At 46.2% G+C, this 27,676-nt stretch overlaps 1 protein-coding gene across 1 annotated transcript in view; it reads right to left on the reverse strand.

Moving 5' to 3' along the window:
• MAP2K5 (mitogen-activated protein kinase kinase 5) overlaps positions 1 to 27,676 on the reverse strand; it is a 247,457-nt gene that overhangs the window by 72,465 nt on the left and 147,316 nt on the right. The window contains exons 12-16 of the mRNA XM_040342241.1: positions 26,469 to 26,530; positions 21,672 to 21,720; positions 16,820 to 16,893; positions 9,090 to 9,140; positions 1,000 to 1,071 (exon numbers count right to left, since the gene is read on the reverse strand). Of these exons, the coding sequence (XP_040198175.1) occupies positions 1,000 to 1,071; positions 9,090 to 9,140; positions 16,820 to 16,893; positions 21,672 to 21,720; positions 26,469 to 26,530 (308 nt within the window). The remainder of the gene's footprint in view (positions 1 to 999; positions 1,072 to 9,089; positions 9,141 to 16,819; positions 16,894 to 21,671; positions 21,721 to 26,468; positions 26,531 to 27,676) is intronic.

The raw sequence follows: 27,676 nt of genomic DNA on the forward strand, positions 1-27,676 counted from the left end.
TATACACACACAGTATTCATACACAGTATACACACACACATACAGTATACACACACACAGTATACACACACACATACACACACATACAGTATACACACACACACATACAGTATTCATACACAGTATACACACACATACAGTATTCATACACAGTATACACACACACATACAGTATACACACACACAGTATTCATACACAGTATACACACACATACAGTATACACACACAGTATTCATACACAGTATACACACACTGAAAAGGTACTTGAGAGGCTTTTTACATACTGTCCCTGGTTTTACTGAGGTTGGCAACCCTGATGGGGCCCCCTAGTGGCATGGGGCCCTCGGGCAGTGCCCAAATGGTCAGTCCCCTGGTGCTCACATATGAACCCAGCCTAAAACCTGAAAGCCGATTGGTTTCTCTGTACAGCTGCACCAGTATTTTGCACTCTCCAGTTTTAATAAATCTCCCCCCCCCCCATAATGAGATCCGTCTCTCCTGCAGCCTGCACCGCCCTACAGAACCTGACCCATCTTCAGTGAGGCGCTAAGGATGGAGGAAGAACTCCGGTAATAGGGAGCGGTGGAGAGTCACATTCTATCACCACCATCATTCCTTTCTAAACTGTATTTTATTCCTGTGCTTGACTTCTACTTATTTAAAACGTTACCTTTATATTGTGATAATGAAGCACTTGGCTCCTGGGAGGCGAGCTGTATATAAATAGAGTTATTATGATTACCATCACTGTCACCGAGCTCCAGGGATTGGGCCTCTCCGTATATATGAAATTATTATTCTACATTCGGCTCTGTCCATTTCCTGGGGAGAATATACGTCCCATTTACAAGAACTCGGCGCTGCCTTATACGGTGTGCGGGATTATGATGAGAAAGCCTTTCATCCTCCCATACAGAGACCTATACACCGCCATGTGCGATGTGCGTCGCCAGAGCCAGACGCGTTGTCTTGCGTGTGAGCGATTCAGACATTCTCACCTCCATAAATGAGATTCCCAGACTCCAAACGTCGGAATGAATTCCATACTGCTCCCCGGCAATCCGCTCAGGCTGAAAAATACAAACAATGGCGGCAGTCAGAATCGCAGCCAAACATCTGGCTGAGAAGTACATTTCTAAATATTAAATTGACCCGTCAGTATAATTCACACTTCTTATTCCATTATCAGGCTTGAATAAAAAGTACCAGAAAACTAGCGAATAAACAATAAAGAAAGTTATTAACCACTTAAGACTTGAACCATTTGGGTGGTCAAAGACAATGCCACTTTTTGCGATTCGGGACTGCGTCGCTTTAACTGACAATTGCGCGGTCGTGCAACGTGGCTCCCAAACGAAATTGGCCTTCTTTTTTTCCCCCACAAATAGAGCTTTCTTTTGGTGGTATTTGATCAGCTCTGCGGTTTTTATTTTTTTCGCTATAACCACTTGAAGACCCCTTCTGCCGACATATATCGGCGTGAAGGGGTCTTCAAGTGTTTATAGCGAAAAAAAAAAAAACGCAGAGGTGATCAAATACCACCAAAAGAAAGCTCTATTTGTGGGAAAAAAAGGACGTCAATTTTGTTTGGGAGCCACGTCGCACGACCGCGCAATTGTCAGTTAAAGTGACGCAGTGCCGAATCGCAAAAAGGGGCCAGGTCCTTTACCTGCATAATGGTCCGGGGCTGAAGTGGATAAACAAAAATAGAGCAACAATTTTGAAAAAAATTCTATATTTTTTACTTTTTGCTGTAATAAATATCCCCATAAATATATAAAAAAAAAAAAAATTTTCCTCAGTTTAGGCCGATACGTATTCTTCTAAATATTTTTGTTAAAATGTTTTTTTGCAAAAAGCGTTTATTGATCGGTTTACGCAAAGGTTATAGCGTTTACAAAATAAGTAATTGTTTTATGGCATTTTTATTATTTTTTTTTACTAGTAATGGCGGCGATCTGCGATTTTTATCGGTACTATGGCGGACACATTTTTGGGACCATTGTAATTTTCACAGCGATCAGTGCTATAAAAATGTACTGGTTACTGTGAAAATGACACTGGCAGTGAAGGGGTTAACCACTAGGTGGCGCTGTAGGGGTTAAGTGTTCCCTGCCTTGTGTTTCTAACTGTAGGGGGGGATGGGCTCTCTGTCACATGACACTGATCTCCGCTCCGAGTACACGGAGCCAAGATCAGTGTCATTCTCACTAGGCAGAACAAAGAGATGCTTGTTTACACAAGCATCTTGCCACTCTATACTTCCGTGAGACGATCGCGGGGGATCGAGTCCGCAGGACACGCGGTCCGACTCACAGGGAAGGTGGAAGGGTTGTAAGCGTTCCGGCGGCGGCGCGCTTGTGACTACACGTCAGGCATTTAACCACTTAACTCCCGGACTATATTGCTGCCCAAAGACCAGAGTACTTTTTGCGATTCGGGACTGCGTCATTTTAACAGACAATTGCGCGGTCGTGCGACGTGGCTCCCAAACAAAATTGGCGTCCTTTTTTTTCCCACAAATAGAGCTTTCTTTTGGTGGTATTTGATCACCTCTGCGTTTTTTATTTTTTGCGCTATAAACAAAAATAGAGCGACAATTTTGAAAAAAATGCAATATTTTTTACTTTTTGCTATAATAAATATCCCCCAAAAATATATAAAAAAACATTTTTTTCCCTCAGTTTAGGACGATACGTATTCTTCTACATATTTTTCGTAAAAAAATATCGCAATAAGCGTTTATTGATTGGTTTGCGCAAAAGTTATAGCGTTTACAAAATAGGGGGTATTTTTATGTCATTTTTATTAATATATTTTTTTTACTAGTAATGGCGGCGATCAGCGATTTTTTTCGGTACTGCGACATTATGGCGGACACTTCTGACAAATTTTTGGGACCATTGGCATTTTTATAGCGATCAGTGCTATAAAAATGCATTGGATTACTATAAAAATGCCACTGGCAGTGAAGGGGTTAACACTAGGGGGCGGGGAAGGGGTTAAGTATGTTCCCTGGGTGTGTTCTAACTATGGGGGGGGGGTGGCCTCACTAGGGGAAACACTGATCCTCGGTTCATACATTGTATGAACAGAAGATCAGCGTTTCCCCCGCTGACAGGACCGAGAGCTGTGTGTTTACACACACAGCTCCTGGACCCCGCTCTGTAACGAGCGACCGCGTGTGCCCGGCGGCGATCGCGCCCGCCGGGCACACGCACGGGAGTCGGGGGCGAGCGGGGGGCGCGCGCGCCTAGTGGCGGCTGAGAGAGAGGACGTTATACTACGTGCTCTCGCCCAGCAGAGCCAACTTGCCGACGTAGAACGGCGGTGCGCGGTCGGCAAATGGTTAAAGGGCCACGTACCGGTATGTGATAATGCCTGTCTGTGTCATTCTGCCGACGTATATATGGCGTGGGTGGTCCTTTAAGCGGTTAATTGACCAAAAAATTATATCGTTTCTGTTTAGGTTTAAAGTGGTTGTAAACCTCAGACATGAAATATGAACAAAGCACATTCCTCTATAATTCTTAACCATGGACAAACAACAAAAATTAGCACCACATCCCTAAATTGAATGGGATTTTTAAAGTAGTTGTACACCCTTACAACACACTTTTTGCTACATATAACAAAAGAGAATATTCCCCCTGGGTGGGACTTTACAAGCCAAACACAGAGTTGATAAAAAATATGATCTTTAATGGGACAAGACATACATAACTTGTCACTTGATAAAAGCACACAATGCGCACCTACAGTAGGTGCATATAAAAGCAACAAATGTACAAAATACAAAAACAATGCCACCAAAACAATACATGTGCCAAAGATGGCGAAAAAAGAGCAAAACAAAAAAGCACTCTCCTAGTGGGTGATGTGAGTATGCCCGGCGCGTTTCTGGTTAACAAACCGTCATCAGGGGCCACGGGAGAAGAGCAGTGCAAGTTGTAGTTCAAACCACGTGGTGGACTGGGCGTGGATCCCCTTTAATTAGTTTAAATTCAATCCAAGAGTTATATGGGGGTGGAGTAGCGTCGGAGCATCCCTCATTGCCAGAGGGGTGAAAATTAGAGGGGCCCAGGACCTGCCGGTGTATAGCCAGCCGAATAGCGCCCTGCCCAGTTCCAAGAACTCGTCGTTAACCAATTCCCCTTTCGGGTCTAAATAGACCTAAAACACTCAGATGGGTCCAGGGGTGAACGGTGGCGTTATCCCAGCAGAGTAGGTGCTCCCCTTCCCTGCCAGTCACATTTATACAGTAATCAGTGCATTACTATAGCACTGTTCGCTGTGTAAATGTGAATGGTTCCAAAATAGTGTCAAAAGTGTCCGATGTGTTTGCCGCAATATCGCAAGACTGACAAAAATCGCAGATTGCCGCCATTACTAGTAAAAAATAAATCATAAATTTATCCCCTAATTTTGTAGGCGCTATAACTTTTGCGCAAACCAATCAAAAGCTTATTTTTTTTGTACCAAAAATATGTAGAAGAATACGTATCGGCCTAAACTAAGGGAAAAAAATCGTTTTTTTTTAAAAAAAATTGGGATATTATAACAAAAAATAAAAAATATTGTGTTTTTTTCAAAATGTTCTGTCTTTTTTGTTTATAGCGCAAAAAATAAAAAACGCAGAGGTGATCAAATACCACCAAAAGAAAGCTCTATTTGTGGGGAAAAAATGATAAAAATATAATTTGGGTACAGTGTAGCATGACCGTGCAATTGTCAATCAAAGTGCGTCAGTGCAAAAGGCTGAAAATTGGTCTGGGCAGGAAGGGGGTTTAAGTGCCCAGTAATGAAGTGGTTAAAGCGGAAGTTCACCCTAAAAACATGTATATAACATTACATTCTGCATACTTCCAACATTTACAGTATGCCATTTGTTTTTTTTTTGTTTTTTTGCTGTACTTACCGTATTATTGCTATTTTCCATCCGGCTTCCGGGTGCTCACTCCCGCGAGAGTAGGCGTTCCTATGCAGAGGCGCAGTGTCATGTGGGACTTCACCCAGATGATTGACGTCTTGAGAAAAACGTCCCTCTCGGCGGATAAGGCGAGTCACGAGTTTCCAAAAGTAGCCGAACTGCGAGTCAGCTCTATACGGCGCCTGCGCACCGACTAGGAGCCGTGTAGAGCTGACTGCGCAGGCGCCGTATAGAGCTGACTCGCAGTTCAGCTACTTTCATAAAACTCGTGACGCGCCTTATCCGCCGAGAGGTAGGTTTTTCTCAAGACGTCAATCATCTGGGCGAAGTCCAACATGACACTGCGCCTCTGCATAGGAACGCCTACTCCCGCGGGAGTGAGCACCCGGAAGCCGGATGGAAAATAGCAATAATACGGTAAGTACAGCAAAAAAAAACAAAAAACAAATGGCATACTGTAAATGTTGGAAGTATGCAGAATGTAATGTTATATACATGTTTTTAGGGTGAACCTCCGCATTAAGTGGGAGAACTTGCACAATTGGTGGCTGACTAAATACTTTTTTGCCCCGCTGTAATAATGATAGGTGTATATGCCAGACTTGAACATGGCTACTTGATTATATCTTTGGTTGGACTAAAGATACCCTACAGTGCAGACAAGGAGTTACTGTTTGCTTCTAAGGTTTGAGTTTACGATATGAATTATTTTTTTATTGTGCCAAGGTCAGGAGAAGGTAAGACAAAAGGGTAGGAGCGCTCCCTTGGCATAGCTTCTCGGTGCGCTCTTAATGCACCAGGCTGCTTCACACTTCTTCTTCTCGCAGCCACATAACCCCGGGGCCTCCCAACAAGAAAACAAAGTCAGAAATTAGTGCCAGCTGAGTGTCTTCTGTGTGCATATCCAGGTCAGCGCTTGTGAGAAGGAAGAACAGTAAATAAGAGTCACAACTTGGGATTCTAATGTGTTGCTCCCTCTTGCCCGCTATAGACCAACAACGTCTCACCGGCAGGCTTTTGCGTTCTTTCGGCACGGAGTGGGTGACGGGGGGTTAAAAAAAGGGATATATTTTCAATGGAGGCGGCGAGATAAATACGGAATAGAGACGTCTTTCCTCCTGGATCTAATCCCGCATTCCAATTAGCAGATGGATTCCCTTTCAAGTGCCAATCCGTTTAATGCACACCTGGGATCTGCCTTCATGCCATCAAAAGGACCCTCAATTTAATTACTGTCCAACCAAATATCCTTGTGAGCTAAGTTACATTTAACCCCTCAAGGGCTACAGGTGTCGGCTACAAGAGGTTGCCTGGGCGTTCTTGGTGGAATGAATGGTGTTGGCACGGGTGCATAAAAGCCTACAAAAACATTTATGAAGCAAGGAAAGCTTTTTTAACCACTTCAGCCCCGGACCATTTGGCCGGCCAAAGACCAGAGCACTTTTTTGCGATTCGGCACTGCATCGATTTAACTGAAAAAATGCGCGGTCGTGCGACGTGGCTATGGCCGCCGACTGTATCACGGGAGCGTGCCCGCAAGCTAACCCCCTTGGGAGAGCGCTTCCCAAAGAGGGTTAGCTGAGGGCCCCCCGAAGACGAGGATCGGGGCCACTCTGTGCAAAACGAGCTGCACAGTGGAGGTAAGTATGACATGTTAGTTATTTACATTTTTTTTTTAATAAACCTTTACAACCCCTTTAACCACTTAAGGACCGCCGCACGACTATATACGCCGACAGAATGGCACGGCTGGGCTCTTAACCACTTAAGACCGGGACCTTTAGGCAGCTAAAGGACCCGGCCAGGTTTTGCGATTCGGCACTGCGTCGCTTTAACAGACAATTGTGCGGTCGTGCGACGTGGCTCCCAAACAACATTGGCGTCCTTTTTTCCCACAAATAGAGCTTTCTTTTGGTGGTATTTGATCACCTCTGCGGTTTTAATTTTTTGCGCTATAAACAAAAATAGAGCGACAGTTTTGAAAAAAAAAACAATATTTTTTACTTCTTGCTATAATAAATATCCCCCAAAAATATATAAAACATTTGTTTTCCTCAGTTTAGGCCGATACGTATTCTTCTACCTATTTTTGGCAAAAAAAAAAAAATCGCAATAAGCGTTTATCGGTTGGTTTGCGCAAAATTTATAGCGTTTACAAAATAGGGGATAGTTTTATTGCATTTTTATAAAAAACATTTTTTACTACTAATGGCGGTGATCAGCGTTTTTTTCATGATTGCGACATTATGGCGGACACTTCGCACAATTTTGATACATTTTTGGGACCATTGTCATTTTCACAGCGAAAAGTGCTATAAAAATGCACTGATTACTGTGAAAAAGACAATTGCAGTTTGGGAGTTAACCACATGGGGCGCTGGAGGGGTTATGTATGACCTAATATGTGTTTCTAACTGTAGGGGGGCGGGGCTGGACATGTGACATCATCGATTGTGAATCCCTATAAAAGGGATCACACGATCGATGATGGAGCCACAGTGAAGAACGGGGAAACTGTGTTTACACACAGCTGTCCCCGTTCTTTAGCTCAGGGGACCGATCGCGGGATTCCAGCGGAGATCGGGTCCGCGGGTCCTGCGGTCCCGTTGCTTCGGATCGGGTCACGGGCGCGCGCGCGACCCCACGGCTGGGCTTAAAGGGCCACGTACAGGTACGTGGATGTGCCCAGCCGTGCCATTCTGCCGACGTATATCGGCGTGAAGGGGTCCTTAAGTGGTTAAAGAGGATGTATATCCATGTGCTCAGCCGTGCCATTCTGTCGACGTATATAGTCGTGCGGCGGTCCTTAAGTGGTTAAAGGGGTTGTAAAGGTTTATTTAAAAAAAAAATGGGTTGCGACCTGGTCCGAAGCTCCGTGACCGGGACCCGATCGCCGCCGATGTCCCGAGATCGGGTCACAGGAGCTGAAGAACGGGGAGAGGTGAGTGTAAACAAACCTTCCCCCTTCTTCTCTGTGGCAGTGACAGTGACAGTGATCGTCTGTTCCCTGTTATAGGGAACGACGATTAGTGACGTCACACGTCCAGCCCTGCCCCCCTACAGTAAGAAACACACATGAACCCCTACAGCGCCCCCTAGTGGTTAACTCCTTCACTGCCATTGTCATTTTCACAGTAATCAGTGCATTTTTATAGCACTTTTCGCTGTAAAAATTACAATGGTGTCAAAAGTGTCTGATGTGTCCGCCATAATGTCGCAGTCACCAAAAAAAACAAAAAACCTCTGATCGCCGCCCTTAGTAGTAAAAAAAAATTTTTTTAATAAAAATGCCATACATCTATCCCCTATTTTGTAAACGCTATAAATTTTGCGCAAACCAAATCGATAAACGCTTATTGCGATTTTGTTTACCAAAAATAGGTAGAAGAATACATATCGGCCTAAACTGAGGAAAAAAAAATGTTTTTTATATCTTTTTTGGGGGATATTTATTATAGCAAAAAAGTAAAAAATATTGATTTTTTTTTCAAAATTGTCGCTCTATTTTTGTTAATAGCGCAAAAAATAAAAACCGCAGAGGTGATCAAATACCACCAAAAGAAAGCTCTATTTGTGGGGAAAAAAGGACGCCAATTTTGTTTGGGAGCCACGTCGCACGACCGCGCAATTGTCAGTTAAAGCGACGCAGCGCCGAATCGCAAAAAGGGGCAAGGTTCTTCACTTGCATTATGGTCCGGGTCCTAACCGGTTAAGGTATTCCAGTCGCAAAATGAATATATGATGACCGACTTACTAAGCAGGGGCCACCTTCCGTGAAAGCAACAGGTCGAAATGAATATGGAAATCTCGAATGTTCCATAAAGATGAGCCTGACCTCACCCCACTTGAGCCTGTATGCGGGTCAATGAGGCTGCCCAAAAAGACCCGCTGTAGGTCAAGTGAGGCTACGGGCAGAGAGGCTCAGGAGGCGACAATCTCAAGCATATCGTTAACGGGAAATGATGAATTTTGCATCTAAAATTTGGCATCCTAGATCTCTCGTCATTTTTATTTTTCCACCACATGTACAGTTTTAATTTCTTTTCAGAACTTTGACAAGTTTACATACAAAGGCATTTGTTTCTTATACAACCAATCGATATACAGTCATAGGATACAAGCAAAGCACACAGAAAAGACCCAAAATCGCAAACTCACCGCCATGTAAGCATTTGTACCCACGTAGGTCTTGGCAATTGAATTCACTAGCTAACAAAAAAAAAAAAAAAACAAGGGCGTTAAAATGACAACAGCATAAAACGGGCAATTATTTCTCATTTAATCCACCCATCAAGCAAAAAGAGAATAGAATAGTGACGATATAAAAGACAAAATAAAAAATATATAGAGTGCTTTTATCTGCAGGCATTAAACAGAAGATGATTACACTTCTCGCTTTCCCTTATAAACAAAGCAAGCGTTATTGGCGACAAAGCGTTCTTCAGACTAACCAGCCACCTAATGTATAAATACGATCGGCTTTCCAGCCAAGATTCGGGAATAAATAGGTTACAGTAAGAAAACATTCCTATAGTGATTTACCGAGCAGTAAACACAGAGGCGGTCCCCGGATTATCCACTCGCTGCCCTGGCCTGTCCTGACGCTTCTTACATTTTTGCAGGAAAATTGCTCAGAACCCCCAAAAACATGATACAGTGGAACCTCGGATTACGAGCACAATCCGTTTCCAGGAGAACGCTCGTAATCCAAAGCACTCGCATATCAAAGCGAGTTTCCCCATAGTAGTCAATGGAAACGAAAATAATTTGTTCCACATTGACTTCTATGGCATGTAATACCGATCGGCTCTGGCGCCCCCCCCCCACCTCTGGCCAAATGTGGTACTGCAAATGCGTGCAACTAAACCTCTGTTTTGAACGCATACTGTTAGACAGGTGAATTTGGTTGGTTGCCGATTGGTCGGTAAGTTTAAGCTTGGATATTCTATGTTGTTTTTGACTGCACACCGCAGAGGCTTGAATCCTGCCCGTTTTGCGAGACAACACTCCTAACCAGTCAGGATTTAAAAAAAAAAATATTGCTCATATTGCGAAACGCTCGTTAACCGCGTTACTCGCAATCCGAGGTTCAACTGTATATATATATTTTTTTTTTTGCAGAGGCACGAGTGAATAAAATGAAGGGTTTAATTTTTTTTTTTTTATACATGTAACAAACTCCAAGAAAAATGGGACTTTATATATACCTCCCAAGATGTAATATAAACAGATGATAAAGTAGTATGTAAAATTTTAATACTTTATTCGATGTGTAACAAACATTAAAAAGTTATTAAAATCTTATGTACAAGTTAGCCAATCCGAAGTGATCATTCATATGGCCGTAAGAACCGCGTTAAAGGGTCGATGAATTTTGCTGTACTGTTAAAGTAAAGGATAATGTATTATTACAGTATCCATGTACCGAAGATCTGAGGTCCTGAGGAAGCGGGGGGTTCCTTGCGAAACTCGTCGACCTTTTTAAAGCAGGTCTCAAGGCCATATGAATGGTAACTTTGGATTGGCTAACTTGTGCATATGGTTTTAATAACTTTTTTATATTTGTTACACATTGAATAAAGTGTTAAAATTGTATATACTAGTATATTGTCTGTTTATATTACATGCTGGGAGGTATATGTAAAGTCCCATTTTTCTGGTAGTTTGTTATATGTATAACACATTTTTTAACAACCTTAATTTTATTCACTAGGGCCTCTGCCAATATATATATATATATATATATATATATATATATATATATATATATATATACAGTGATGAAAATAAGTATTTGAACACCCTGCTATTTTGCAAGTTCTCCCACTTGGAAATCATGGAGGGGTCTGAAATTGTTATCGTAGGTGCAAGTCCACTGTGAGAGACATAATAAAAAAAAAAAAAATCCAGAAATCACAATGTATGATTTTTGTAACTATTTATTTGTATGATACAGCTGCAAATAAGTATTTGAACACCTGAGAAAATCAATGTTAATATTTGGTACAGTAGCCTTTGTTTGCAATTACAGAGGTCAAACGTTTCTTGTAGTTTTTCACCAGGTTTGCACACACTGGAGGAGGGATTTTGGCCCACTCCTCCACACAGATCTTCTCTAGATCAGTCAGGTTTCTGGGCTGTCGCAGAGAAACACAGAGTTTGAGCTCCCTCCAAAGGTTCTCTATTGGGTTTAGGTCTGGAGACTGGCTAGGCCACGCCAGAACCTTGATATGCTTCTTACAGAGCCACTCCTTGGTTATCCTGGCTGTGTGCTTCGGGTCATTGTCATGTTGGAAGACCCAGCCTCGACCCATCTTCAAAGCTCTAACTGAGGGAAGGAGGTTGTTGCCCAAAATCTCGCAATACATGGCCCCGGTCATCCTCTCCTTAATACAGTGCAGTCGCCCTGTCCCATGTGCAGAAAAACACCCCCAAAGCATGATGCTACCACCCCCATGCTTCACAGTAGGGATGGTGTTCTTGGGATGGTACTCATCATTCTTCTTCCTCCAAACACGGTTAGTGGAATTATGACCAAAAAGTTCTATTTTGGTCTCATCTGACCACATGACTTTCTCCCATGACTCCTCTGGATCATCCAAATGGTCATTGGCAAACTTAAGACAGGCCTTGACATGTGCTGGTTTAAGCAGGGGAACCTTCCATGCCATGCATGATTTCAAACCATGACGTCTTAGTGTATTACCAACAGTAACCTTGGAAACGGTGGTCCCAGCTCTTTTCAGGTCATTGACCAGCTCCTCCCGTGTAGTCCTGGGCTGATTTCTCACCTTTTTTAGGATCATTGAGACCCCACGAGGTGAGATTTTGCATGGAGCCCCAGTCCGAGGGAGATTGACAGTCATGTTTAGCTTCTTCCATTTTCTAATGATTGCTCCAACAGTGGACCTTTTTTCACCAAGCTGCTTGGCAATTTCCCCGTAGCCCTTTCCAGCCTTGTGGAGGTGTACAATTTTGTCTCTAGTGTTTGGACAGCTCTTTGGTCTTGGCCATGTTAGTAGTTGGATTCTTACTGATTGTATGGGGTGGACAGGTGTCTTTATGCAGCTAATGACCTCAAACAGGTGCATCTAATTTAGGATAATAAATGGAGTGGAGGTGGACATTTTAAAGGCAGACTAACAGGTCTTTGAGCGTCAGAATTCTAGCTGATAGACAGGTGTTCAAATACTTATTTGCAGCTGTATCATACAAATAAATAGTTAAAAAATCTAAAATTGTGATTTCTGGAATTTTTTTTTTTGATTATGTCTCTCACAGTGGACATGCACCTACGATGACAATTTCAGACCCCTCCATGATTTCCAAGTGGGAGAACTTGCAAAATAGCAGGGTGTTCAAATACTTATTTTCCTCACTGTATATAATGAGTAGGGAGAGAGAGAGAGGGGGGGATTTTTTTTTTTATATTGTGTTTAAGTGTAAAAGTGAGATCTTTTTTCTATTACAAGGGATGTTTACATAAAAGTGACACATTTTTTGTAATTTTTTTTTGTAAATATAAAAAAGAAGGCACTATTCCTCCCACTGACACCAGCAACAGGGCACTATTCCTCCCAAGCAATGGGGCACTATTTCTCCCACTAATGCCCATATTGGGGCACTATTTCTCCCACTGACACCTATGATGGTGAACAATTCCTCCCACTGATACCAATAATGGAGGCACAATTCCTCATTATTGACAAAAGTGACGTCAAACATCACTTCCACCCAATGGTCTTAAAGGGGAGTTTTTTTTTTTTTTATTGTTTTTTATATATTTTTTTTTTTTATATATTGTGTTTAAGTGTAAATGTGAGATCCTATTTTTCTATTACAAGGGATGTTTAAATTTCTTGTAATAGGAATAAAAGTGACACAATTTTGTTGTAAATTTTTTTTTTTCTGTAAAAAATAAAAAAGGCGGCACCATTCCTCCCACCGACACCAATGATGGGCAGCACAGTGGTGTAGTGCGTAGCACTCTCGCCTAGCAGTAAAAAGGGTTGCTGGTTCGAATTGCAACCAGGACACTACCTGCCTGTAGTATGCATGTTCTCCCTGTGCCTGCGTGGGTTTCCTCCGGGTCCTCTGGTTTCCACCAACATTCCAAAGACATGCTTGGTAGTTTAATTGGCTTCTGCCTAAATTGGCCCTAGTATATGAATGGGAGTAGGGACTAAGGGCCAGATTCACGTAGAAGTGCGGCGGCGTAACGTATCGTAGATACGTTACACCGCCGCAAGTTTTCATCGCAAGTGCCTGATTCACAAAGCACTTGCAATGAAAACCTACGCTGGCGGCCTCCGGCGTAAGCCCGCGTAATTTAAAGGGGCGTGTGCCATTTAAATTAGGCGCGCTCCCGCGCCGGACCTACTGCGCATGCTCCGTTTCGAATTTCCCGCCGTGCTTTGCGCGAATTGACGTCATTTTTTCGAACGGCGACGTGCGTAGCGTACTTTCGTATTCCCGGACGTCTTACGCAAACGACGTTGATTTTTACATTTCGACGCGGGAACGACGGCCATACTTTATACAGCACATACGTCTGCTGTGTAAAGTTAGGGCACCCAAAACGACGACTAAATTTGCGACGGGAAACTAGACTAGCAGCGACGTAGCGAATGCGAAAAACCGTCGTGGATCGCCGTAACTCCTAATTTGCATACCCGACGCTGGTTTACGACGCAAACTCCCCCCAGCGGCGGCCGCGGTACTGCATCCTAAGATCCGACAGTGTAAAACAATTACACCTGTCGGATCTTAGGGCTATCTATGCGTAACTGATTCTATGAACCAGTCGCATAGATACTCTGAGAGATACAACGGCGTATCTCTGCTGTGAATCTGGCCCTAGGGTTGTAAGCTCCTTGAGGGTAGGGACCGATGTAAATGTACAAGAACCTAAATAATAATAATGGTGCACAATTCCACACACTAATGCCAATAATGAGGCACAATTTATCCCACTGACACCAATGATGGGACACTTTTCCTCCCACTGACACCAGTGATGGGACACTATTTCTCCCACTAATGCCAATGATGGGGCACTTTTCCTCCCACTAATGCCAATGATGGGGCACGGTTTACTCCCACTGATGCCAGGGCATTTTTTACTCACACTGGCCACAGTCCGGCCCCCTCAAAGTCTGAAGGACAGTAAACTGGCCCTTAGTTTAGAAAGTTCAGGGACCCCTGCCCTACAGGTCTGTGCTGGTCAGGGAGGTGCACCACTCAGACTTCTATGACATCTGCTCACTGACCAGGTGCATTGTAGGCAGGGGGGGACTGACCATTCGGGCACTGCCTGAGGGCCCCATGCCACTAGGGGGCCCCATTAGGGTTGCCAGCCTCAGTAAAACAAGGGACAGTATGTAAAAATCTGTGTTTTTAAAAAAATCCCAAGATTATAGCTGCACCGCCTCTCCAGTACCTTTTCAGTGTGTATATGTTTATTCTGTGTGTATACTGTGTATGTATACTGTATGTGTGTGTGTATGTGTGTGTGTGTGTATGTATACTGTATGGCCCAGATTCACAGAGAGCACGGCGCACATTACGCCGCCGTAGAGTAACCACCGTACGCTACGCCAACGCAGCGCAAAGAGGCAAGCATTGAATTCAGCAAGCCAGTGCTCCCAACGCTGCGCCAGCGTGGCGTGGGTTTCGAAGGCGTACGCCGGCGTAGGTGGAAGTGGGCGTGACCCATGCAAATGAGGCGTGACCCCATGCAAATGATGGGCCGAGTGCCAGACATGTACGTATCACGAACTGCGCAACTGCCGGCACAACTGCCTAAGCTACGCCGGATCACTGCGTACGCCGTGAACGTAAAGTACGCCCAGCCAGACACACGTCCAACGCATAATACGCCGGCTTGTGTTCCCTAGTGCAGACCTTTGCATGTCTGTTGCCGGGTTGCACCTCCTTTATGGGGAATAACTTTACGCCAGACATAGAACTTACGCCCAGAGGCGATTCAGTTCGCATGTGTTGCGCTTTACAAGTCTCTCACTCATTCACGCGCATCTCACGTAGCATGCGCCGGGCACACGCAGGTTCGCGAATCGCCGTATTTCCCTCATTTGCATGTTTGAATGGCTAATCAATGGGAGCGGCGCCATGCGCCCAGCCTAAATGTGCGCCCACCCTACGCCGGCGTAAGCAATCTACGTCGGCGGGGTGTAGCTTGTTTTTAGGCGCATATCTGTTCGTGGGTCTGGCGCACAGATACGACGGCGCACATTTGCACTTACGTCGGCGTAACTTGTTATACGTCGGCGTAAGTGCTTTGTGAATCTGGGCCTGTGTGTGTGTGTGTGTGTGTGTGTGTATACTGTGTGGCTCCATAATCTCCAATTGCCCGGGGGCCCCATAATCTCCAATTGCCCAGGGGCCCCATAATCTCCAATTGCCCAGGGGCCCCATAATCTCCAATTGCCCGGGGGCCCCATAATCTCCAATTGCCCGGGGGCCCCATAATCTCCAATTGCCCGGGGGCCCCATAATCTCCAATTGCCCGGGGGCCCCATAATCTCCAATTGCCCGGGGGCCCCATTAGTTGTCAGTCCGCCCCTGGTTGTAGGCGTAAAATAATCCAAAGTCTCATGCAAAATAGGGACATGCAAAGATGACACGGTCAAGGTGCTACAAAATTCTAAGGTCAATATCTTCCTAGTCCTGATTAAGCCCAAGGTGTAAAGTATGAGGGTAACCTGTTGTAAGGTAAGACTGGGGATGGTAGGAATGGAAGAAACCCCCCCCATCCACTAGGCAGACAAGTCCCAAGTCATCACACAGCTTTTCTCCTAATAATAAAACCCCTCCCCCCATCACAGACGGTCTTGGTAGTCGGAGAAGTGTCACGATTTTCTGAAGACCCTGACTGACATACACGGCTCGCTAGAGAAGACAGACACAGCTAAAGACACAATACGACAGCCTGTATGAGTGAGTCTGGCAGTGCAGCAGGTGGGGCCCAAATAGAATAGCTAGTGGCCCCCTGAGCCTTGCAGCCTCTATCCAGAGAAGGAGCCTATTCAAAGTGACATGACAGGAGGGTCAGGGGGTCAACCTGATGGGTGATCTCCGGGGAAGCATAGAGATGGAAATTAATTACAATTCGGGGGGGAGGGTCTTGCCCAGACTTCGCAAGTCTTTGTTTTGCTCAACATTCATTTTTATTAATTATTATTATTTTTGATAACAGTCTCCCCCTGGAAGTCCTTCCCCCCCTCCCCCCCACCACCACCTCGTTCTTTTGTGTGGACAGAACCGATCGTCTCCCAACTCCCCAGAACGCATATTAATGAGGCCGCAATCCCATTAGCAATTACCGCATCATCTGTTACTCGGGTTTAACCCTTGAGGAGACCTGTACTGTCCGGCGATTCTTGTGATAAGTGACAAGCCGAGTCATTTCTATGCAGTTTATGGTAATAAATGTGTCGCCGTCGAACTATAGGAGGGACATCGGGAGGACGAGAAGGTTCGGACGTTACCCACCAACTTAGGCTCCATTCACATCTAGGCGGACGAAATCGCGGCGTTTTGTCGCCGCAAATCGCGGTACAAATAGCGGCGTTTTGTACCGCGATTTGCGGCGACAAAACGCCGGTATTGTCCGCCTAGATGTGCCCCAGATTGACCCCCCTCTATGGAGATGCTTCCCATCTCCTAGCCGAACGCCGAAAGACGCCTAAAAAAAAGGTCCGGGACCTTTTTTCAGGCGGCAGGCGTCAGGCGTCCGGCATTCGGCGTGGAGATGTGAACCATCTCCATAGAGGGAAATGTGTTTCCAGCCCTCTGGCGGCAGCGGCGTAGCGCTACAGGCGTAAAAACGTCTAGATGTGAATGCGGGCTAAGTGATCGGCCATACTTACTTGTATGCTGACCCCAAAATCGCACAGCTTCACCCCTCCGCGGGTGTTCACCAGCATATTAGAGGGCTTGACATCTGCAATAAAGAAAATATGATTAGAAGTTGTGATTCGAGAAAAGATCCATTCTCAACTAGGGGTGAGCCCAACACCCCCCAGTTCGGTTCGCATCAGAACATGCGAACGGGCAATAAATTTGTTCGAACATCCGAACACCGTTAAAGTCTATTGCCCAGATTCACAGAGTGTGGGCGCACATTAAGCCGCCGTAGCGCAAACGCCGCGCCAACGTAGCGCGGAGAGGCAAGCATTGCATTCAGCAAGCTATTGCTCCCAACGCTGCGTCAGCGTGTCGTAGGTTTCGAGGGCGCAGGCCGGCGTAGGTGGAAGTGGGCGTGACCCCATGCAAATGATGGGCCGAGCGCAAGACAGGTACGTATCACGAACTGGGCATGCGCCGTGACGTGGACGCACCCCTATGCGCCTGCTCACAACCACGCCGGCAAAACTGCCTAAGCTACGCCGGATCACTGCCTACGCCGTGAACGTAACGTACGCCCAGCCCACACGTCCAACGCACAATACGCCGGCTTGTGTTCCCTGGTGCAGACCTGAGCATGTCTGCTGCTGGGTTGCACCTCCTTTATGGGGAATAACTTTACGCCGGACGTACAACTTATGCGCATCTCGCGTAGCATGCGCCGGGCACACGCACTTTCGTGAATCAACGTATTTCCCTCATTTGCATGTTTGAATGGCTAATCAATGGGAGCGGCACCATGCGTCCAGCCTAAATGTGCGCCCACCCTACGCCGGCGTAAGCAAGATACGTCGGCGGGGTGTAGCCTGTTTTTAGGCGCATATTAGTTTGCGCACAGATACGACGGCGCACAATTGCACTTACGTCGGCGTAACTAGTTATACGTAGGCGTAAGTGCTTTGTGAATCTGAGCCTATGGGACTTGAACATGAAAAATCTAAAGTGCTAATTTAGTGAAACAATAAAAGTGAAATATTCCTTTACATTTTGTACCGGGGGGGGTGTCTATAGTATGCCTGTAAAGCAGCGCTTGTTTCCCAGTGCTTAGAACTGTCCCTTGTCCCCATCAACATGGGGACATGGTGCTTTGAGGGGCATGTGGCCTGGTACGGTTCAGGAGGATGGGGGGGGCTCTCTCGTCCCCCCCCCTCTTTTCCTGCAGCCTGACAGGTTTTGTGCTCAGGTTAACCACTTAAGGACCCCTTCACGCCGATTTACGCCGATTTACGTGCACGACTTCCGAAGCTCCGTGACCACGACCGTGGGACTCGTGGACCCGATCGCCGCTGGAGTCCCGCGATCGGTCCCCGGAGCTGAAGAACGGGGAGAGCTGCGTGTAAACACAGCTTCCCCGTTCTTCACTGTGGCGCCGTGATCGATCGTGTGTTCCCTTATATAGAGAATCACAATCTATGACATCACACCTACAGCCACACCCCCCTACAGTTAGAAACAGACATGAGGTCACACATAATCCCATCAGTGCCCCCCTTGTGGTTAACTCCCAAACTGCAATTGTCATTTTCACAATAAACAATGCATTTTTATAGCATTTTTTGCTGTGAAAATGACAATGGTCCCAAAAATGTGTCAAAATTGTCCGATGTGTCCGCCATAATGTCGCAGTCATGAAAAAAAATCGCTGATCCCCGCCATTAGTAGTAAAAAAAAAAATATATATTTTTTTAAAAATGCAATAAAACTATCCCCTATTTTGTAAACGCTATAAATTTGGCGCAAACCAACCGATAAACGCTTATTGCAATTTTTTTTACCAAAAATAGGTAGAAGAATACGTATCTGCCTAAACTGTGGAAATTTTTTTTTTATATCTTTTTGGGGAATATTTATTATAGCAAAAAGTAAAAAATATTGCATTTTTTTTCAAAATGGTCGCTCTATTTTTGTTTATAGCGCAAAAAATAAAAACCGCAGAGGTGATCAAATACCACCAAAAGAAAGCTCTATTTGTGGGAAAAAAAGGACGCCAATTTTGTTTGGGAGCCACGTCGCACGACCGCGCAATTGTCAGTTAAAGCGACGCAGTGCCGAATCGCAAAAACTGGTCGGGTCCTTTAGCTGCCTAAAGGTCCGGGTCTTAAGTAGTTAAAGGGTCTGGTATGAATTTTTAGGGGGAACTCCATGCCATTTTTTTTTTATTTGGGGTGGAGTTCCCCTTAAAATCCATACCAGACCTGAAGGGCCTGGTAATTGAATTTGGGGGGACCCTCACGCATTTTTTTTAAATTTTATGAATGACTTTTCTCTGTATTTTCGGGAGCCGACAATTCATTATAGCCGCGAGTGGTTTTAAATGACCTTTTTTCCTTCAGAAATGACATTTTGTGCAGGGACAGTTCTAAGCATGGGAAACAGGCGCTACTTCACAGGCATACTATAAACACCCCCTAGGTATGAAATTTAAAGGAATATTTCACTTTTATTGTTTCACTTTAAGCACTATTAAAATCACTGCTCCCGAAAAAACTTTTTTTTGCATTGATACATGTGCCCTGGGGCAGGACCCGGGTCCCCAAACACTTTTTATGACAATAACTTGCATACAAGAATTTTAAAATTAACACTTTTGATTTCAACCATAGACTTTTACAGGGTGTTCCGCGGCTTTTCGAATTTGCCGCGAACACCCCAAATTGTTCGCTGTTCAGCGAACGGGCAAACAGGCAATGTTCAAGTCGAACATGAGTTTGACTCAAACTCGAAGCTCATCCCTATTCTCAATCAGTCTTCTGTGGAACCCTAGAGTTCCTCCAGAGTTAGCTTAGAGTTCCTTGATTGACCTATCTGATGGTGCCTGCTTAGTGCCGGATCCCATGCCACTTGGCAGAGGCGACTATTTAATTAGGCGGTCGCCTAAGGCCTCGCACTCACAGGGGCCTTGTGGCTGCCTAACTTACCCAATGCACCCCAGCTTTGAGGCGCCAGCGTCCCTAACAACCAGTGAATATTGGTGACACCAACCCCTTGTGACGTCAATGACCCTGCATGCCCTCAGTCAATGACGTCACAAAGGGGCGAGTTCGCCAGGTGAGAGGTGGTCTCCAAACTGCGGTCCTTTCCTTGGCTTCATCTGGACCTTAGTGCATTGTTCCTCTCACTGATACAAGGCACTATTCCTTCCACTGACACCAATGACGAGGCACCATTCCTTCCACTGACACGAATGACGAGACACCATTCCTTCCACTGAAACCAACAGTGGAGCATAATACCTCCCACCGACACCAACAATGGGGCACTGTTCCTCCAACTAACACCAACGATAGGCCACTGTTCCTTCCACTGACACCAACGAATAGGCACCATTTCTTCCGCTGAAACCAACAGTGGAGCTTAAAGTGGTACTAAAAGTTAAAAAAAAAATAACAAACATGTCATACTTCCCTCCACTGTGCAGTTCGTTTTGCACAGAGTGGCCCCAATCCTCGTCTTCTGGGGTCCCCCGACAGCTCTCTCGGCTCCTCCCCGCATCAGATAACCCCCTCTGGGAAGCACTTTCCCAAGGGGGTTACCTTGCGGGCGCGCTCCCGAGTCCAGCATTTGCATCCATAGACACGAATGCCGGACTCGCATCACTGCATTTGATTGACAGCAGCGCAAGCCAATGGCTGCGCGGCTATCAATCTATCCAATGAAAAGTCGAGAAGACCGGGCCGAAATCCAGTACGTTTCACAGGTGGGGGTCAGCTGGACAGGTGGGAGGCTGTGTCACAGGTGGGGGCAGCGGGACAGGTGGGGGCAGCGGGACAGGTGGGAGGCTGTGTCACAGGTGGGGGCAGCAGGACAGGTGGGAGGCAGTGTCACAGGTGGGAGGCAGTGTCACAGGTGGGGGCAGCAGGACAGGTGGGAGGCAGTGTCACAGGTGGGGGCAGCGAGACAGGTGGGAGGCTGTGTCACAGGTGGGGGCAGCCGGACAGGTGGGAGGCTGTGTCACAGGTGAGGGCAGCCAGACAGGTGGGAGGCTGTGTCACAGGTGAGGGCAGCAGGACAGGTGGGAGGCAGTGTCACAGGTGTGGTCAGCGGGACAGGTGGGAGGCAATGTCACAGGTGGGGGTCAGCGGGACAGGGGGGAGGCAGTGTCACAGGTGGGGGTCAGCGGGACAGGTGGGAGGCAGCATCACACACACCTAGAAAAGCACCAGTCCTCCCAGCTCTCACCTGTCCAGCAGTGCCAGGAGGGGTATCTGAGCCTTTGTCCCATCTCCATCAGGATCTCCGGGGCAGCTGCAAGAAAGAGCGGGGGCCCTCTGCTGGCACCAACTGGGCTCACCCATCCCGCACAGTCCGGCGCACACTGGTACCTGACTGGAGCGGAGCTTGCCTGACTAACAGCGGCCCCGACCTGCATGCACAAAAGAATGTGGGGGGGGGACTCCTCCCCTCTGATGTCCTCCTCCATGGGCCCTCTGACCTGGCACCTGACCTCATGCCAACCCCCGCACAGCGCCTGACAGTGGACGCCTAACCTGCACACACGTGGGACACGCCCACTTCTCCACCCTTCCCTGCATCCTGCCAGATGGTCCGCTTTGACGGCAGCTGCCTCATGTTAAACATGGCCTGGGTTGTGACCGGTGGTTTGGGCCCCTTGGACGCATGGGCCCCTAACTTGTGTACCGGCTGTACCCCCCTGATGGCGGCCCTGCTGGGACACAACAGCTGTGTCCCAACAGACATCAATGGGAATGCCTGCACGGGGTTGCAAGTGTGACATCCACAATCGGGTCTATGGGTTTCTATGCTTCCGATATCACTACAAAAAAATAAATAAATATATGTGCATGCGCATCTCACCTCTGTGTAAAATCTTTAAACTCCAGAGGTAAGTTAGGCCTTTAAGTACCTGTGAACAGAGAAAGAACAGTCATAACCATTATCTACATAGTACAATGGCTTCATTCTTAGCACTTTAACCTTGCAGCCTATGTGCTCCATAAAAATTCAGAATTTTTCTGCACTAAATAAAACAAATGTAACTAATAAATGATAGAAAACAACAAATAAAAACAAAAGGGTCTATTCACCTAGTGCATTATCTACAGCACTTTATTAAAGGCTAAAAAGATATAAATTGTACTTAGAAACCAAAACATGTTTAAGGGCTGGTTTATGGATTTTTATTTTTTTGGCCATCATTCCCATTGGGATTGTGAGTACAATTTGTATCTTTTACCCCTCAGTACCTTCAAGTGCGCTATGGTAAAATGCTACATTTCTGTTTTTTTTTGTTGCAGCTCCCCACACCTCCCACCTGCATTGCAGGGTGAACAGGGCACATACTGTAGATGACAATTGTTTTTTATATGCCCTAGTGGTGATTTGCATTGATCCAGTGTGGGAAAATACAGGTCTTCCCTTGAAGAAGTCACGTGATCTGTGACGCAACACGTCGGGAGGAGCTGGCGATGTCATTTCCATTGTCTCAGTCCCCGGTAATATCAGTGAGGAGGAGAGCCTCTTGCCCCTCTTGGATTTTATGTATACCCTGTTTTACCATGCTTTATACAAGATGATATTCTTGTGAGTAGGACAATTGTTTTTATAATAAATTCATACCTTTTATATACAATTTAATTATTTACATATACAAATTACAACGGTGAGTTGCTAAAGGTGAGGGGCTCAGACGAAAAAAAAAAAATATTTAAATAAAAAAAAGGGGGGTACCTGCCGCGAGTTTCTAAAGGTGGTGGGGTCAGACGGAAAAAAATAAATAAATAACAAACATTTTATACTTACCTCCACTGTGCAGCTCGTTTTGCACAGAGTGGCCCCCGATCCACATCTTCTGGGGTCCCTCGGCGGGTGTCTCGGCTCCTCCTCCCCGCAAGAAATAACCCCCCTCATGGGAGCTCTCTGCCATGGGGGGTTAGTTCTTGCAGGTGCGCTCCCATGATACAGTCGGCGGCCATAGTCACTCACTGTATCACTTGGCCCTGCCCCCGGCGTGCCGCGTCATTGGATGTGATTGACAGCAGCGCGAGCCAATGGCTGCGCTGTTATCCATCCACCCTAGCTAATCAGCGGCCAGACTGAGCGGAGAAGAGGACGTCGGGGGCGAGCGCAGCAGGTGAACGGGCTCAGGTAAGTAAAACCGGGGGGGCTGGGGGGGCCGTAACTGTCAGATGTTTTTCAGGAGGTGAAGGGAAACCTCCCTAATGGTCAGAAAAAAATCTGACAGGGGTTATAACCCTCCTGGTTCTATCCAAAATGTTAAAACTTTTGCCTATAGTTCTACTTTAAAAGAGAAGTATGAGAATTTTTAACCTAGGTGGATGCAGCATCGGTTCAATGCTGCATCTATCCGCCGCAGGCTCTAAGGCTAGAAATCGAGCAATCAAACAGAGCTGATCGTTCGGTTCTTAGTGCTCCTCGAGCAGAGAGCTGGTTACTGTAAGTCACCGCTGTCTGCTCTGCCCCCCACGCTGACGGGAGTGCTGGGCTGTGCAGGGGTTGGGATTGGATGAGCCAGGTGACGGTCCGGGCACGTGGGCGGTTCACAACCATATTGTTTTGCGATCTTTCCCGAGCCTGGGCCGGCTCTTCGATGTCAGCCCGCTGTCAGCAGAAAATGGGTCATAAAAGTGCAGAATGATCCGCAGTCCTGTGATCCACAGGAGAAGTACAGCCAAATGAACTTTGGCTGTACTTCTCCTTTAACCACTTCCCGCCCGGCCTATAGCAGAATGACGGCCGGGCGGTGGTTCAGTTATCCTGACTGGGCATTATATGACGTACAGCAAGATAACAGCTGCCACGCGCCAATGGGGCGCGCATTGCGGCGATCGGTGGTGCGGTGTGCCAGTATCACACACCTCTACACCAATTTTGGTAATGAGCCTCTGACTGAGTCTCTTTACCACGTGATCAGCCTGTCATGGACATGCAATAATGTCTGGCAGCTTACCTTCTCCTCCATGTGTCTATTAGAGGCCTGACTCTCTTTCTGGCTGCCTTTCATCATCTCTCCTCCCTGTATGGCTCCACCCCAGGCCATCCCAGGAAGTCTATATTAACTGTTGCACTGCAGGTCTGCTTTGCTGTTCCAACTTTGTTAGCTTGTGTTCCTGTCTGCCGTGTGCTACGTTTACATTTCTGTGTACCGATCTTGGCTCGTCTCTGACTTCTCCTGTTTGCCTGTGACCCTGACCTATTGGCCTGTCCCTTGGTTACCCTTGTCTGCCTGTTGCCCCGACCTCGGCTTACCCATCACCATCCCTTGTGTCCTCAGTGGCTGCTTCCCCTCTCTCCCTACGGAGCGTGACCTGGGGGACCCCAGGGGCCGCGACCTGGGTTCAGTTGCAGCGAAGGCCATCCTCACCACGAGAGGCTCTGGTGAACACCTGCTGGACCTTAGACTCCGCGCCCTGGGGAAATCTTGGGTTCACGTTTCCTGTCCATCCGCAGCAGTCCGCTATTGGGTTCACTACCTTGCGGTGCACCCCTGTCTCCATCGGGGTGCATTTGTCACCTGGCCACAGGTGACCTGACCACAGTCGTGTCCAATCACGGCTGATCGTGATGTAAACAGAAAGAGCCGTTGATCATCATTTCCTCACTCACGTCTGACAGACGCACGTAGAGGAGAGTCGATCGACTGCTCTTCTGACAGGGGGGGTCTGTGCTGATTGTTTATCAGCGCAGCCCCCCCTCGGATGCCGGAATGGAACACCAGGATGCCGGAATGGACCACCAGGTATGCCACCTAGACCACCAGGGAAATGCCAATCTGTGCCCAGGAAGCTGCCAACCAATGCCACAAGGGATGTCTATCAGTGCCACTCATAAGTACCCATCAGTGCAGCCTTTTAGTGCTCATCAGTGTCGCCTATCAGTGCCCACCAGGGCCACCCATGAGTGCCCATCAGTGCCAACCATGAGTGCCCATCAGTGCCGCCTCATTGGTGTCACCTTATCAGTGCCCATCAGTGAAGGAGAAAACTTACTTATTTACAAAATTTTATAACGGAAACAAAAGAAAAACTTTTTTTTTTTCAAAATTTTCCGTATTTTTTTATTTGTTTAGCAAAAAATAAAAACTGCAGAGGTGATCAAATACCACCAAAAGAAAGCTCTATTTGTGGGAACAAAATGATAAAAATTCTGTTTGGGTACAGTGTAGCACAACCGCGCAATTGTCATTTAAACAGTGACAGCGCTGAAAGTTGAAAATTGGCCTGGGCAGGAAGGGGGGGGGGGGTAAGTGCCCGGTATTGAAGTGGTTGATCTACCTAGTGGGGACACAAATGTATCCCTCACCACTTTATAAAAAAAAAAGAAAACAAAGAAGGTTTAGGGCTGAATAGACTCAACACTATACTGTATCTGGGAGGCAACTGAGAATCGTGACAAGTACAAAACACCGTATATACTCGAGTATAAGCCGAGTTTTTCAGCCCTTTTTTTTTTTAAGGCTGAAAATACCCCCCTCGGCTTATACTCGAGTCAGTGTACCTGAAATTCTTGACAGGCTGCGGGCATCCATTGATTAACCACTTAAGCACCCCTTCACACCGATATACGTCGGCAGAATGGCACGGCTGGGCACATCAACGTACCTGTACGTTGCCCTTTAAGCCCAGCTGTGGGGTCGCGGGCACGTGCACGTGACCTGGTCCGAAGCTCCGTGACTGTGGCCGCGGGACTCGTGGACCCGATCGCCGCTGGAGTCCCGTGATCGGTCCCCGGAGCTGAAGAACGGGGAGAGCCGTGTGTAAACACAGCTTCCCCGTTCTTCACTGTGGCGCCATCATCGATCGTGTGTTCCCTTATATAGGGAATCACAATCGATGACGTCACACCTACAGCCACACCCCCCTACAGTTAGAAACACACATGAGGTCACACATAACCCCATCAGCGCCCCCTTGTGGTTAACTCCCAAATTGCAATTGTCATTTTCACAGTAAACAATGCATTTTAAATGCATTTTTTGCTGTGAAAATGACAATGGTCCCAAAAATGTGTCAAAATTGTCCGAAGTGTCCGCCATAATGTCGCAGTCACGAAAAAAATTGCTGGTCGCCGCCATTAGTAGTAAAAAAATTTTTTTTTTTATAAAAATGCAATAAAACTATCCCCTATTTTGTAAACGCTATAAATTTTGCGCAAACCAACCGATAAACGCTTATTGCGATTTTTTTTACCAAAAATAGGAGGAAGAATACGTATCGGCCTAAACTGAGGAAAAAATATGTTTTTATATATTTTTGGGGGATATTTATTAGAACAAAAAGTAAAAAATATTGCATTTTTTTCAAAACTGACGCTCTATTTTTGTTTATAGCGCAAAAAATAAAAACCGCAGAGGTGATCAAATACCACCAAAAGAAAGCTCTATTTGTTGGGAAAAAAAGGACGACAATTTTGTTTGGGAGCCACGTCGCACTACTGCGCAATTGTCAGTTAAAGCGACGCAGTGCCGAATCGCAAAAACTGGCCGGGTCCTTTAGCTGCCTAAAGGTCCGGGTCTTAAGTGGTTAAGCATGCAAAACATTTTTAATTCTCATTACAGTAGTCCCCTCCACACCTACTATACTTGCAGAGCCAAGGATTGTAAACCTATTACAGAGGATTATTAGAGATACTTACAGCAACTGAAATCCTTCCCAAAACCTGCTCTGGAATCTTCCTGTACACATCCAAGGATCCTCCTGTGTTGTGAAAAATAAAACCAAATATACTGGAGTGCCATGGTCGATGTAAAGTCGCTCGTGTTTATAAGGTTACCCATTGGCCCAAATAGTTTGGAACAAGGTTATTGTTTTGCAAGAAATAGGCGAGTAAGAGATCGTGCATTGTACCAGGTATGTACAGGTAGGTCCATATATATATTTGGAGGCACAATTTTCATACTTTTGGCTCTGTATGCCACCAGGAAAAAAATTAAAACAAAACAATCCAAGTGAATCTGAAGTGAAGACTTTCAGCTTTTATTCAAGGGGGTTGCACATAAAATATCAATTACAAATTTTAGGAACTGCAACCATTTGTGTACACAGTCCCCCCCATTTTCAGGTGCTCAAATGTAATTGGACAAATGAATATAATCATAAATAAAATGTTAGGGCCAGATTCACAAAGAGATACGACGGTGTATTATCTACAGATACACCATCGTATCTCTGACTTACACTGGTCCTATCTATGCGCCTGATTCATAGAATCAGTTACGCATAGATAGGGCTAGATCCGACAGTGTTACAATGCGTTACACTGTCGGATCTTTTTTTCAATTTAAAAATGGCGCCGGGGGCGTTCCCGCTGATTTACGATAAATAATATGTAAATCAGCGAGATACGCAAATTCACGAACGTACGCGGACCCGTCGCAGTGTTCTTACGTCGTTTCTGTAGCGGTTTTCCGTCGTATACTTACCCCTTCTTTTATCAGGCGCAGCCAATGTTAAGTATAGCCGACGTTCCCGCGTCGAATTTTAATTTTTTAACGTCGTTTGCGTAAGTCGTTCTCGAATACGGACGGATGTAGTTTACGTAAGCGTCGCAACCACCGACGTCCTAGCGACGTCAGTGGGAGCAATGCACACCGGGAAATTTCGCGGACGGCGCCTGCGCATTTAAATCGGCGCGGGAACGCGCCTGATTTAAATAGTACACTCCCCTAGCCGCGGAATTTGAATTCCGCCGGGGGATTTAGGATCAGCCGTCCCAAGTTTGGAGGTAAGTTGTTTGTGAATTAGCCACTTGCCTCCTAAACTTGTGGGAGCGGATCTTAATTCACGTAGAACGAGCGGATCTATAGATCCGCTGCGCTACATGAATCTGGCCCCCTATTTTTT

The sequence above is a fragment of the Rana temporaria genome, chromosome 3 (assembly GCF_905171775.1).
Source record: "Rana temporaria chromosome 3, aRanTem1.1, whole genome shotgun sequence".
Classification (NCBI taxonomy): Eukaryota; Metazoa; Chordata; class Amphibia; order Anura; family Ranidae; genus Rana; species Rana temporaria.